Source organism: Mus caroli, chromosome 9, assembly GCF_900094665.2.
Source record: "Mus caroli chromosome 9, CAROLI_EIJ_v1.1, whole genome shotgun sequence".
In the NCBI taxonomy this organism is placed as follows: domain Eukaryota; kingdom Metazoa; phylum Chordata; class Mammalia; order Rodentia; family Muridae; genus Mus; species Mus caroli.
In genome coordinates this window covers 68,631,604-68,646,290 of record NC_034578.1, presented here as the reverse complement: position 1 = coordinate 68,646,290, position 14,687 = coordinate 68,631,604, and the positions used below count along the sequence as shown (strand labels likewise).

Sequence of the window (14,687 nt, the reverse complement as noted above, 5' to 3'; positions counted from 1 at the left end):
GTGGATTTCTGAGTTCGAGGCCAGCCTGGTCTACAAAGTGAGTTCCAGGACAGCCAGGGCTATACAGAGAAACCCTGTCTCGAAAAAAAAAAAAAAAAAAAAAAAAAAAAAAGAGCAGACGATACTCTTAACTGGTGATCCTTCTTTCCAGCTTCTTCCATAGGACTTTTAACATTCCATGTGGTGTTCAGTATCTGGGACTCGTGCTTCATCTCAGCTCAAACTTGAGAGAGAGAGAGAGAGAGTGATGCTGTGATGGTTTTCTGATTATCTTTTTAAAGATCATTGTATTTATACATTTATTCAGTAAATTATATCTTATATGTGTTACTCATCAAGTTTCAAGAATCCAGCCAAAATAATACATAGGGCCTTTATGGTTTTAAAATTGAGTCTATTGTTACCAAAAAATATGTAAAAGAACTTGTTTTAAAAAAATAAATTACGGAGCTGGAGAGACAGTTCGGCAGTTAAGAGCACTTGCTACTCTTGCAAGAACTTGGGTTTGGTTCCCAGCACCCATATCTATATACCTATAACTTCAGCTCCAGGGGATCTAATACCCTCTGGAGGCCAGCAGAGGGTGCTGGACCCCCTGGATCCAGAAAGGAGCTGAGCCAGCAGCCTCATCCTCAGCTTTCTTGCCCCTTTGTCCTTCCTTTTCCCCGTGGGGCACATGTCCAACTCCTGGGCATCTAATCATTAGCTTATGCAATGTTTGGCTCCAGCTTTTTAAAAAAAATCATGAGAAGTATACAGAATGCTAATTTTAATCCCAAGGAGCTCATTCTAGTTTATATGTTTGAGATTCTGAATTTTTCCACACCTATGAAATACTAATTATTCAGTTATAGAGGCATTTCCCACTAAATTAAATTAATGGACTTACTCATTTTATAGCTTAGTAAGGGAGTGTTTAAAGTTGACTTACACCTTATTTATAATGCCAAAAAAATGTGATAAATATCTAACTGCCCATCGTATAAGACTGGTGAAATAAGTACTGTATATCCATACAATGGGATACTGTGATTCGGTTAACGTAGTTTGTTGACACAGAAAGAAAACTAGTAAATTTGGGGAGACATCTACAACACATTGGGGTGATTGGAGTGTGTGTGTGTGTGTGTGTGTGTGTGTGTGTGTGTGTGTGTATGAGCACAGGTGATGTTCACAAACATGCAAAGAGCTCATATGCAGGTCAGAAGTAAGATCTCTCCTTCCACCATGTGGGTCCTGGGGTTCAAACTCAGGTCATCAGCCTTGGCTGCAGTCACCTTTACACACTGAGCCATCTCATTATCCCTAAAGTTTCTTGTTGATTGAAAGAAGCAGATGATGCTATAGCTTGGTGTGCATGTGTGTACACATGTGGAGAGCTTTGCATAATGATGGAATTGACATCGACTCTGTAAGTCACACCTTGTGATGGGGGTCAGTGCTATAGGCTTGCTTTACTAAATCTACTTTCTTCTCAATTCTAGAATAATGAACTACAAAGCAGGTTGGACTATTTGACAGAAACCCAGCCCAAGACTGAAGTGGAAACAAGAGAAATTGGAGTGGGGTGTGATCTTCTTCCCAGGTATTTAGGAATTTCCTGTTTTTCCGACCAAAAAAAAAAAATCCTTCTTTGACTTAAGAAAAATATTTTCCTGGGCAGTGATGAACAGAATCGAATTCTTCCTATGAAAACTGCAGCTTTAAAGCTAAGTGGTGACTTCTGAGTAGGCGGAAGAATTGTGTGAGGTGAGGAGACAGTGAACAAGAAACAGAGGAAGCCATAGCTATCAGTTACTGCATGCCTTTGTTCATTCATTCATTCATTCATTCATTCTGCAAACTGTTCCAGACAGCTAGGTTACAGAGAGAAACAAGACTTATTCCTGCCTGAGAGTAGAGTATGGAGGAGGCACTGGATATAGGATGGCATTAATAACCACACTAGAGGCTGTGCTGGGTACCTTAAAGGGGAACATCCAAATGAGGAACAAAAGTCATCCACTCCTTAGTACCATAGCTGAATAAGTTCAAACGTCTGATTCAAATCTGGTCCATTATAATGATCTTAGACTGTGTGCTGGCCAGTTTTAGATCAACTTGACCCAAGCTAGTGTCATCTGAGGAGAGGGAGCCTCAGTTGAGAAAATGCCTTTAGAAGATCTGGTGGTAGGCAAGCCCATAGGGCATTTTCTTAATTAGCGATTGATGGGGATAGGGGGAACCCAGCCGATTGTGGGTGGGGCCATCCCTGGGTTTATGGTCTTGGGTTCTGTAAGAGAGCAGACTGAGCAAGCCAGAGAGAGCAAGCCAGTAAGCAGCACTCCTCCACAGCCTCTGCATCAGCTTCTTCCTCCAGATTCTTGACCTGTTTGAGTTCCCGTCCTGACTTCCTTTGATGATCAACAGTGCTATAGAAATGTAAGCCAAATAAACCCTTTCCTGTCTAAGTTGCTTTGGTCAACTGCAAATGATAACTCTAAGACAGACTATAACCCTGCCTCTGACCACCCAGCTTCTTACTAGGCTGGCCTGTTATTGTTCATTGTTCAGCTTCCCACACAGAGGTCTGTGTCCTGTGAAAGCTGAGCCTGTGATTTAGTGTCCTGTCTCTAATTGGAACAATCTTGCCATGGCTAGATGCTCAACTGTGCTCAGCCCAGGGGATGCTAAATAATAACTTAATGACCTGTGGCTTGTGATTAAGGTCTTCAAAGTCATGAAGTGAGAACAAGAAAGGACTCTTGTTATAGGTGTATGCACTTGTGTGTGTTGTACTGTGTTAGGCAACAGTCGTCCAGAAAATATGTCAGATGCTGGGACCTTTCATAGTAACATCTGGTGGGAAGGAGTAACCAGCTGATTGCCCAGCTGGGATGTGGAATGCCTGCGTCTGGTCCTGTTAATCACCTATAGCCTGGCATCTAGGAGTTCTTTCTATGCTGAGGCCTTGGCCTCCCCCTCTGAGAAGTCAGTGGCTTTACCAAGTCTCATAATGTGGTATGGTGAGACCTCATTTTTCTGCTTTCAAATCTGTGACTGATGGGTTCTTATTGATTAAATCCAGCCATTTGCTGCCGTCTGAGGAACTTATCAGCAGCATTGTTGAACTTTCTCTGTCAGTTTTCTGATGTCCAGGTAAACAGGCAGTTATACCATTGTAACAGAATTAACAGAAAATGCTTTTTTAAAAAAAAGATAAGAATGCATAAAGTAGATTCAACATCTCCAACATAAGACACAATTTACTTGATGAAAACATAAGCAAAAGAATGACTGATTGTGTGGGGACCCTTTTGAAATATGAGTAATTTGGCCATTTCCCTCTTTCTCAGGCTTTTCAGAAACCAAGTGTCTCAGCTCATTCTGTTTCCCCACATCATAAATCTTGTTTGGCCAAGACGGGCACAAAACCATGTCTGAAACCAATAAATTGTTTGTTTTCTGATTCCCACATTTTGGCTTAAAACAAGCTTTTCAATTTGTACACCCAAGGATAGCCGGAGGCAAACTTTTATGGCTACGTTATGAAACCACAAAACAGTTTTCATAATGGAAGTGCTGACAGAGCCTTAACTTATGGCCGCAGTGAACCTGGAAGGCATGTCAGAATCGAAAGGCAGCTTTTCCATAAATGTAGCATTTGGGTTTCCCTCAGGATCCATTGTGGCGGTTTAACTGCTTAGGTCAGTCAGCGGAGGAAATGAAAGCTACATAACCACATTTCCGAAAGGGCAGAATAATATTTCACCCGTTTCCTCTCAAATATTTATGAAGTGCCTACTATGTGAAAAGCACCCCCAGGTCATACGGGTGAGCGGAGAGGAGCTTCTGCACTATCCCGAGGAGGGTTTCCACTGGGCTTCTTACAAAGACTTTGCCCTGTTGTGGGGGGTTTCAGGGGAGATGTGGAGGATGGTGGGGGAGGAGGATTATTGAGGTACTCTCTGGGGAGTATCTTCCCTCCCCACAGCCTTCTTAGCTCCAACTAAACTAAGCCAGCACTTAATTTTGAATGTTGGACTCTAAGTAAGTCTGGCTTAAATAGAAGCCTGTGGGCAAAACCAGATTGGAACCCCACAGTCGACGTGAATTCGTACGTTTCAAAAGAAGCAAACCTGAGGTCCAGAGAAAATCAACAACTCTCTTTTCTGGAAGCCACACAGCCGGGGGGGGGGGGGGACTGAGTTTCTAAGGCTGGGTACTGCCATTTGTACCTGAAAGTGACTCAGAAAGTTGAGGGTGGCTGGGCTGGTGAGATGGCGCAGTGGGTGAAGCTGCTTGCCTCTAACCCAAGGACATGAGTTTGATCCCTGAGACTCACATTGCGGAAGGAGCCTATGACCTCCGCGTGTACACCTTGGCACCCCACATGCCCATACACACAAGGGAGGGAAGGGAAAAAGCACAAGGTTGCCAGGCTGTGGTAGGTGCATCCTGAGAAAAGTCTTTTTCTTATGTGGGCTTCGAACTTAGACCTAGAAAGGAAAACCTTCCATGAGGTCTTCCAGAATATTTTTATATTTAGGTTGTTTTTAATTATTTTTGTTTTACTTATTTCCTTATTTTACTTACATATTGGTTTCATTAAGACAGGTGATCATGTATGCCCTGCTGGTTTTGAGTTCACTTATGTAGCTGAGGATTCCTGATCCTGCTGTCTCTGCCTTCCAAGTGCCAGGGCCCTGGGTGTGAGCCACCACACCCGGCTCAGAATGTTTTGTTTTGTTTTCTGGTTTTTTTTGTTTTTTGTTTTTTTAATACAGCCTCCTCCACAATGTTTTTGATCAGAACATATTGAATTTAGCCTCAGTGACACAGAAGTAGTCTCTGTTCATTCTCCTGCCACAAAGAGCTCAGCAGTATAGCACAGAGGAACGGTTAGGGCGCCTGGAAGCCCTGCCCTGCCCTGCCAGCCACTAGCTGACCTCTGCCTTGGGCAGGTTGAAACTTGGACGCATTCATCCTCAAAATGGGAAAGGGGATGATGGTCATGAACTGTCATGTGTGTTGTGTGAGGATTAGATGAAAAGATGAGCAGGTAACTTAGTAAACCATAGCCAGTAGGGGGTTGGAGGGATGGCTCAGCAGTTCAGGGCACGTACTGCTCTGGCAGAGGCTGGGTCCTAGCACCCATGTTAGGTGGGTGTGGCTCACAACCACCTCTCACTGCAGTTCTAACCAACCTCATCCAGCCTCAGCAACTACTGCATTCATGTGTACAAACTCCGATACAAACGCAAATACAGATTTAAAAAAAAAAAATAGACATTATTACATTTAACTAAACCCCAAGTCTGGTTTTTAGATGTAAGACACACTGTATCCAATATAAAAGAGTTTGGGTTTACTATGGTGCTTTTGTCAACTTTTATAGGTAGTTATCAAATGACTGGTAGCCTGATCAGATATACAGTGCTTCAGTGTTGCATGAGCCTCCTCTGATAAACCCTCAGTGACTTCAGATCCTCCAGACCCTGTGTAAAGTGGAGGGCCTGGGGTGGCCCAGAGCTCTGTCAGCTGCGACACAACAGTGATCCTTGTGTGTTCTGGGCACTGCAGGCTCTCACTGTGAGGTGCAAGAGCTCGCCCACTCACTTCCTACACCCGCAGGGGTCAGGTGCCCGCTGCTGCCCCTAGAGTGTAACTCACAAGTAACAAAATTGCAATGACCTCTTCCTTAGTCATAATGGCACATCCCTCTTCTAAGGTACCCCTTCTCACTGTCCCCTTTCCTGCCAGCATTATGAATTCCTGGGAATGGGGATCCAGAGTTGCTCATCCCGGTCTAAGGTATTCGTTGTCTGATTGCTACGATAATGTACTGCCTGAGATGAAATACAAATATATATTGTTGTTGTTGACTTAATTTATTCCAAGATCTTTTGGAGAGGGCACTGCATGGTAGAGCAAAAACTGTCTACAGCATGATCCGGGAAGCAGAAATAGAATAACTTAGACTAGGGTTCCACACCCCCGCAGGACCCCACCCCCACCATTACCAAAGACTTTCCTGTGAGGCCACGCCTCCTATGGGTCCCTCCCACCACCTTCTAGCAGCGCCCTAATAGGGCCAGTCCTTTGATTCCTGGGCTCTTTGGGAAGCAAGGATCCAGACTGTAGAATCTGGTATTCAGTTGATGCTCAATAAGCATTCTTCAGAGGAATATGCAAGCAGTCTATAGCATGGGGATTTAGGAAGCCGGCCTGTGTTATACTGGGGTTTGCTCATTCAGCAGAGGACTTAGAAGAAGCCACACTGGCTTGTGCTTCGTTGCTCACATTTGTCAAGCGTGCCAGCAGAAGGCTCTGTTCCTTTTCCTAGTCACTGTCTCCCTAAGACATGCTCAGAGTGGTGCCTGTGGAGTAGGTACTCAATTCATCCCTGTGTAGAACCGTTTCCCTATGTTCTTCTGTGGCGCAACAATGCTTACTAGAGGACGCTCCTCCCTCGCTCTCTCATTTTCCTGGCCTGCCCTCCATCTTCTCTCATGGCATCTTGTTGTCCTTAGAGTACCTGCAAAGACTGTACCAGTCCCCAGGGTTGCCCCCCACCCCACCCCACCCCTGCCCCGGGCCCTGTGGCTGAGCCTTTCTGGGACATAAGCCCTCATTCCTTAAAGCCTCTGGCCTCTGGGATCCTCCAGCTGGTGTCTGTTTGGTCCTCTATAGACGATTTCCAGGCTAAGTATCTTCAGCCTGTTCTCCAAAGGCAGGTTTTTTTGTTTTGTTTTGTTTTGATTTTTGGTTTTTCGAGACAGGGTTTCTCTGTGTAGCCCTGGCTGTCCTGGAACTCACTCTGTAGACCAGGCTGGCCTTGAACTCAGAAATCCGCCTGCCTCTGCTTCCCAAGTGCTGGGACTAAAGAACATGCGTCACCACGCCCGGCTCAAAGGCAGTTTTTAAACGTGGCTAAAATGCCTGCTGTGTATTAGACCTTGGATCTGTGTCTTGGGTCTGCCAATTGCCTTTTGAGTGGCTTTGAGAAAATTCTGCATTCTTGAAGTCTTCATGTCTCACCTTGAAAAGGAAATTTTGACTGGAGAGGCTGAGGCAGGAGGATTGAAGTGAGGCCACTTAATGAGACCTGTTTTTAAAACCAAAATCAAAATTAAAGAAAGGAAGGAAGGGCAATCTGGCAGTCCTTCTGTTTTGGGAATTTTCTCTTCTTTGGTGGTTACTAGGCTACATATATGCATCCCCACACATAAGTTCCCAGTGGCAATCCAAAGTTCTGTTCCACCAAAGTCCCCCCTGGAAGGCCAAAGAGTTTGTTGCACTTACTTACAGACCATGGTTGGGGGTTTACTGATAGAAACGTGGGTGACCCCAACCAGCAACACTAGAAAGCCATCACTCAGCATACGCAATAGCTTCCCCTACTGCCACACAAATAGAGCCCCCTTCCCCTAGCTTTCCCAAGCCTGTGTACCCTAGCTCCACCCCAAGACCTGGGGGACACTATCAAGTAAGGAAGAATTGAATATAGCTGGTTACAAAATAAAATGGTTGGATACTCAGGTGAAGGGCCCATGATCCTCCCGGCTCTCCTCTCCTGTAAAGAAGGCCAGTAGTCACCCAGCCCAGTTGTGATGACCCCGTGCTAGCAGACACAGCTGAACTTGGGAAGGTAGCAGCTGTTTGGCTGGAGGCTGCTCCCGTACAACAGCTCCAAAGGTTGTCTCCATGTAGACAGCTAACAACACAGGGCCCCCAGCCCAAGCCCTCAAATGTTCAGAATCTGGGTGTTTCCTCCATTTTCCCATGACCCCAGGACAGCCATATCTCAGCCATGATTGCTCACCTGTGTGGTCACTCTCCTTCCTGGCATCCTCAGAAGTTGCAATTCCTTGCTCCCTCTAGCCTGACCAACACCCATCTTCCCTCCTTGTCTCCAGTTTCCTGTCCCTCCTCTCCTTTTTGTTGCATTTGTTTCTAGTGAGCAAGGGTCTCATCACAGAACAAGAACATGGGGCGTGACTCACTGTGAGTTCAAGTGTTTTAAACACATCTGTTTTTGACTCTCTGTAGTTCGATTCAAGGGTTTTAAATACCAGTTTTTGTTTTGTTTTTTTGAGATCAGTTTGAAAAGTATGATACATATTAATTAGTCATTGAGAATGATTAAGGTCATCTGGCCTCTGAGCACAGAAAAAAAAATAAAAATGAGACTTCTTTCTTCTGCCTCCCCTTAGTGAATTGCAACCTGGTTTCCAGTAAACTCTTTTTAAAAATTTAGATTTACTTTTTTAAAGAATTTTTTAAGGGTTTATTTATTTATTTTATATGAGTACACCGTAGCTGTCTTTAGACACACCAGAAGAGGACATCAGATCCCCGTATAGATGGTTGTGAGCCACCATGTGGTTGCTGGGAGTTGAACTTAGAACCTCTGGAAGAGCAGTCATTGCTTTTAACTGCAGAGCCATCTCCATGGCATCCACCCACCCCTCTTTTAATTTTTTTGGATATACTTATTTTATTTTATTCTATTTTATTTTATTTATGTCTTACCTACATATGTGTGCACCACACGCATGATTGGTACCTATGGAGGCCAGAAGAAGGCATCAGATCCCCTAGAACTGTAGACAATTAGTTACAATTCACCGTGTAGATGCTGAGAACTGAGCCTGGGTCCTCTGCAAGAGCAGCAAGTGCTCTTAACTACTGAGCCATCTCTCCAACCCCTTCAATTATACCTTAGTAGGTGCAATTTGGCGGCAGATATTGCCATGGCCATTAGTACCCTGTACGTAGTAAATGCTTTAAAGGCTTGTATTTTCCTGTTTCTGTTGTAGAGAGATCAAAATATAAAGTAGATCTTTGCCAAAGCTTTGGTGTTTTGTTTTTCTTTCCTAATTTTTTTGTTTTGTTTTTATTTTGTTTGTTTATTTTTGGTTCTGTCAATGCCCTCAGTCTCCAGGGAAACTGCTTCTCTGTGGAATCATAAAAGACTAGCAGGCCCCCAATTGTGTTTTGGCAAACAGGCAAATTTCAGTTCTGTGACTAAAATGACTTAATGCTCTTGAAGTCCTATTGCATCTTAGTGATCAGCTTAATAAAATGCCCCACCCCCTGCATTTTTGAAAAGTTGGGATGTGAGTGCCTGTTTTCGAAACCCAGAAGGTTCACCTTTATAAATATTTCTGCATTTTATGAGCTTTTAAGATATTGTCACAGGAGACCATTTCTGTTGCATGGAATTTTCATAGGAGTTGGCACATAAGGCATCTGTTTTCTGCCCCTGCTAGTCCTCTAACCTACCTATCCAGGTCACCAGGGACTTATTGAAGTGCCAACCTCCAGGGATTCCTGTCTGTGCTCAGTCACACTGGGAACCACCCGCTCCTCAAACTCACTCTGGTTTCCATCCTCATGCCTGTGTGGACTGGAAGTTACAAGCTCAGCCTTTGTGAGTTGCTGATGTCACAAAAATGAGTGAGACATGGTCTTCACCCTCAGACCTAACTATGGACACAGATGCAGATTACTGTGAGAGGGGACACTGTCACTGATGTGTCGAGCCTGGGCAACAGTCATTCTCAGTGTGCCTGGGGAATGGAATGTATGGAAAAGACATACTGGATTTCTATTGTGTGGCACTGTACCTGGGGAAGTGGAAGCAAATGTCTACTTACCTAGATAGGGGACCAATGACAGAACAAAGTGAAGACACCATCAAAGTACAAGTTAATGAACCAGTGAGTTTTATTGGCATTACTTATAGGAGCAGAAATGATTTGCCAAAAGCCCACCCCAGCATAGGTAACAGTTCATGAAAGCTAGAAAGCTGGACCACACTACACAGCCTACAGGTAGCTCAGCAGGTTGGACTATACCCTTTCTAGGTAGATCAGATGGTCTGAGCTTTTTTTTTCACAACTAGCCTGGTCTTCTCTTCCTCCCCTTCTTTTTGTTTTTATTTTGAGATAGAATCTTGGTGTATATCTCTGGCTGACTTGGAACTTGCTATGTAGACTAGGCTGGTTTTGAACATGCAGAGAGATCTGCCTACCTCTCTCTCCTGAGTGCTCAGATCAAAGGCATGTACCAACCATACTCCCGGTTTTGGTTCCTGCTTCTCTCAGGAAGTTTAGCTGATCTGTGAGTGTCTCTTAGCTGTCTTTGCTGCTTATATATGCTTGAGGAATCATTGGATCTGGTCAGTTTCAGGGACTTCCTGAAGCCTTTGAGTTGCTTACTTCCTGAACTTCAGGGGCTACCTCGAAAGATGGAATGTTCACCTCTCTTTCAAACATTCCATGATTTCACCTCCTTTCTCACATCCTGTGTCAATTAAGCTTCCTTCCAAGATGGAAGATTTCAATCTTGAAGTAAATGACTACATAACTGTCTCCCAGGGGACACCCCTGCCCATCACCCTTCTGATACAGCCCATGCCACTTTGTGGATAACTGGACATGGGAAGTTAGTGGCGAGGAAGTAAACTATTCTGCTTCCTGTATACTCAGTCTTTGTGTTGTTGGGGTGAAATGTAACTGTGGTACCTTCAAGCCTCAGTGGCTCACCTCCATATCTCCATTGTCACAGTTCAAGGAAGGTGGGGTTGGTCCTTACTTTACACAGTCATTCAGGATTCTAGGATCCTTCTACGAGTGACTTCCTTGGGCTTTGGAGTCTTCTCGGACCTACCTTCCCCACCCAAGCCCTTACATAAAAGAGAGGAGAAGGTGAACATGTAAGATAGTATATATGGTTGTACCATTTAAGCCTCAAATGGTATGAATCATTTCTGTCCATTAGTAACATGGCCCACCTAATTGCAAAGGAGACTGGAAAATGTAGTTATATATTTGGACAAAATAAACTAGAAGCTAAAGATCAAACATATTTATTCTCATGCTGGAGGCCGAGAAGTCCAAGACCAACACACCAACAGATTCAGCATCTGGTTAGAGCCTGCTTCCTGGCTGATAGCTGCCCTTCCTCTGTCCCCTCTTGAAGCTTTCTGAGCTGTCTTGGAAGGACACTAATCCTGATGAGGGTCCCATCCTCCTGGCCTCGTCACTTCCGGGAGTCATCATTGTGGGGGGAGGGATTTCAGCTCTGAATTTGCAGGAACACAAATATACAGTCCATGGCAAATCCCTTTTGTAGTGTTTCTGTGAAATAGGCAACTGCATAATTAATCACCCCATTCTTAGTTTTCAGTGCTGAGTTCTTACCACATGAAACATGTGAAGGATTTTTATCTCATTTTCTATTTTTTCCTCTTTTGTCAGCCCAACAGGCAGGACTCGTGAAATCACAATGCCTTCTAGGAGTTACACCCCGTACACAAGAGTCCTGGAGTTATCCTCAAAGAAAACTCTGACTTAGGCACTCAGAGACATCCGCCTCTTGCAGATGCTGCAAAGCCCTGGAAGCCTGTGACTTAAAAGTCTGGAGAGGGTGGCAATTGCTTCCTCGAAGACATAGTGTCACCTTGAATAGGAATCTCAGGCAATCGGAGACAGAGAGAGCCAGCAAGGGCTGGTACCTGAGGTCATATTTCAGACACCCACCTGACCCTGCCACTCACAGCCATCGTTTGTTTTCCATGGATGCAGAAGTCCAGGTTTCGCCGTCTATTTTCTGTTTTACTCGATTTTGGTTTGGAGGGAAAAGGGCATTAGTTTAAAATGTCGTTTTTGTTACAGCACAAAGGTTTTGTTTACCCGTAAAGTATTAGCAGCAGTATTTCTCCCACACGGAGAAGCCTGTGCACAAGTAGCATGGGCACCTGGAAAACTTGAACCTGGAAGGAAAGATTCCCAGCATGCAGTGCTCTCTCCTCCAGCGAGGAGAATGTGTGCTGGGCTATGGGAGCCATGTTCAGAGATTTGTGTGTGTGTGTGCCAGAGTAGCTGCATTCTGATTCACTAATCCCTCATTTTAATGTGTGCCTTATGCCTTGAATGGACCAGCTGAGATCACTATATTTATTCAAGCTGTGATTGTTTTCTTTCTCACTCAAAAAAGAATTTTGTATGTTGTGACATTTAATCATTTCATGTTCAGTAACAAATGATATTTTTGTTAAATGGATGAGGAGTCCATTCACGCACGCTCTACTTTGATATTAAAACCCACATAACATATATTTAATAAATTCTATCTATTTTGTTCTAATAGTGTCTCTTTTCTATTCCATCCATGACTACGTAGAAGGGATAGACACTCAGCAGGCCAGGCTCTGGAATGGGTGTCAAAGTCATATGCTGGTGGTCTTCCATCAGTTGGTTCATAAGAGAATGGTGAGGTATAAGATTGTATTTCTTTTCACATCCTGAGATACATTTTGTTAACATACCTTCTGAAAAGAGTAAGATATATTCATGATCACAAAAAAATTAGATCTTCCTTTTAAAAGGAACCTACTAGGCCTGGAGAGATTATTCATTAGTTAAGAGCAACTGCTGGCCAGGCGTGGTGGCGAACACCCTTAATCCCAGCACTCAGGAGGCAGAGGCAGGCGGATTTCTGAGTTCGAGGCCAGCCTGGTCTACAAAGTGAGTTCTAGGACAGCCAGGGANAAAAAAAAAAAAAAAAAAAAAAAAAAAAAAAAAAAGAGCAACTGCTGTTTTTTACAGGGGACCTGGATTCTGTTCCCTGCATCCACATGGCAGCTTCAACTGCTTGTAACTCCAGTTTTAGGGGATATGATGTGCACACATATACATGTAAAAATAGAAAATAAATAATTTGAAATTCTCCTTCACAACCTCCCTTAGGTCATCTAATTTGGAAAAGGCAATCAAAGTAGTTTCATTAACTAAATCACCTTGAGTCATGATAAAGTAAAAAAAGTGTGTGTGTGTGTGCATATGCATGCATAGATGTTTGTGAGTATGTATGTGAATATCTGCATGTGTGTGCATGTATGTAGATATGTGGATATTTGTGTGTGTGTGCATGTGTGTGCCATGTGCATATGTACACATGTGAATTGGTATGTGTACACATGTGTATATGTGTGTGCATGCAAGTGTGTGTATGTACATACTTAAACCAGAGAACAATCTCAAGTATCCTTCTTCAGGTACCATCTGCCTTATTGTTTTGTGAGAGAGAATCTCTCATTGGCTTGGGACATGCCTAGTAGGCCTGACTTGCTCCCAGAGAGCCCCAGAGGTTGTCTCTTCATCACCACACCCAACTCCAGTGCCAGGATTTCGAGTGCATTCCACTCTACCCAGTTTCTTTCCTTTTTCTTTTCTTCTCTTTCCTTTCCTTCTCCTCCCCCAGCTTCCTTCCTTCCTTCCTTCCTTCTTCCTTCCTTCCTTCCTTCTTTCTTTCTTTCTTTTTCTTTCTTTCTTTCTTTCTTTCTTTCTTTCTTTCTTTCTTTCTTTCTTTCTTTCTTTCTTCCTTTTTTCTTTTCTTTCTTTCTTTCTTTCTTTCTTTCTTTCTTTCTTTCTTTCTTTCTTTCTTTCTTTCTTTCTTTCTTTCCTCTCTCCCTCCCTCCCTCCCTCCCTTCCTCCCTCCCTCCCTCTTTCTTTTTCTCTCTCTTTCTTCATTTTAACATGGATTCCAGGAGATCCACCTCAGATCCTCAGAGTTGCACAGCAAAAAACTTTACCACCTGAGCTATTACCCAAAATGTACACTTTTGTTGCCAAATTTGTGTTTAAACTCTGGCTGACAGATCTTCCGTGAATCATAAAAGCTCTGTGAAGGATGTCTCCTTCTCTAACGTGACAGTCACAGCAACTTGCGAAGCTGAGGTAAGTGGAAACGAAGTCTGCGCTGGAGGCTGGCACAGGCCTGGGCTGCTGTCCTCTGGAGGTTTGTTGTAAAGCATTGCTGGTCCCTGTGTGGTCCCCAGGGGGGGTGGCAGGAACCCTGCTCTCTGGAACTCAAGGAGTGTTTCTAGCAGAGGCCATCATCAGGATAGCAGATAGGGAAGCTGGTCACACAGGGAGGAAGGAGTGAGTCATCCTCAGAAGCCAGTGTCCCTGGTCTGGAAAGAAACGGTCTGGAAGAGGACTAAAAGTGAAAAGCAGCGATTTAAAGAAAGTCAGTTTTAATGAGATTAAAGGTAGCAATGGAAACCATCCGCAGGCAGCTCCGTATCCCAATGTCCTTCTCTTTTAAAACAAGCATGAAGAAGAAAGATAGGCAAGCTGGCAGAGAGACAGACAGACAGATGGATATGTTTAAGGGATCATTCTGCTGTCGGGGCCTTTGTGTTGTTCATCGATCAACATGTGGTGCATTCTAACAACTAAACTATCCAGGAAGACTGTTACAGAGAGTCGCTGCATTGTGCAGACTGAAAAACTGAGAAAAGTTTTCTAAGTCCTTGCTTAAAATCACATCTAGGGAGGGCCAGAGAGGTGGCTCAGCTGGTAAAGGCACTTGCTAAGTAAGAAAGCCTGAGGATGATGTAGTTCAGGCCCCCAGTGGCTTGTGTCTGTATTCCAACACTTGGATGGAGAGAAGAGAGACAGAGAGATGGAAGAATCACCTGGAAGCTTTCAGGCTAGACAGTCGGGAGTGGACAGCAAGCAGAGAGAGGAAGAGACCCTGCCTCAAAAACAAGATGGAAAGAGAGCTGACTTCAGAAAGTTCTTTTCTCCTCTGACCTCCATACATGTACACACTGTGGCATTCATGGGCCCACAGTTCCCAAGAGCAGGAGGATTGTGTAGGAGCACGGTGCAGGATTCTTTTTTTTTTTTTTT

General features: G+C 44.0%; 1 protein-coding gene across 2 annotated transcripts in view; it reads left to right on the top strand.

The window, feature by feature from the left end:
- Positions 1-12,135, top strand: part of Myzap (myocardial zonula adherens protein) — an 88,690-nt gene extending 76,555 nt beyond the window's left edge. For both annotated transcript variants that reach the window (XM_021171902.2, XM_029481481.1), the window contains 2 exons: positions 1,485-1,585; positions 11,247-12,135. In XM_021171902.2, coding sequence (XP_021027561.1) covers positions 1,485-1,585; positions 11,247-11,343 — 198 coding nt within the window. In that variant the 3' untranslated portion in view covers positions 11,344-12,135. The remainder of the gene's footprint in view (positions 1-1,484; positions 1,586-11,246) is intronic.
- Positions 12,136-14,687: the final 2,552 nt, after the last annotated feature.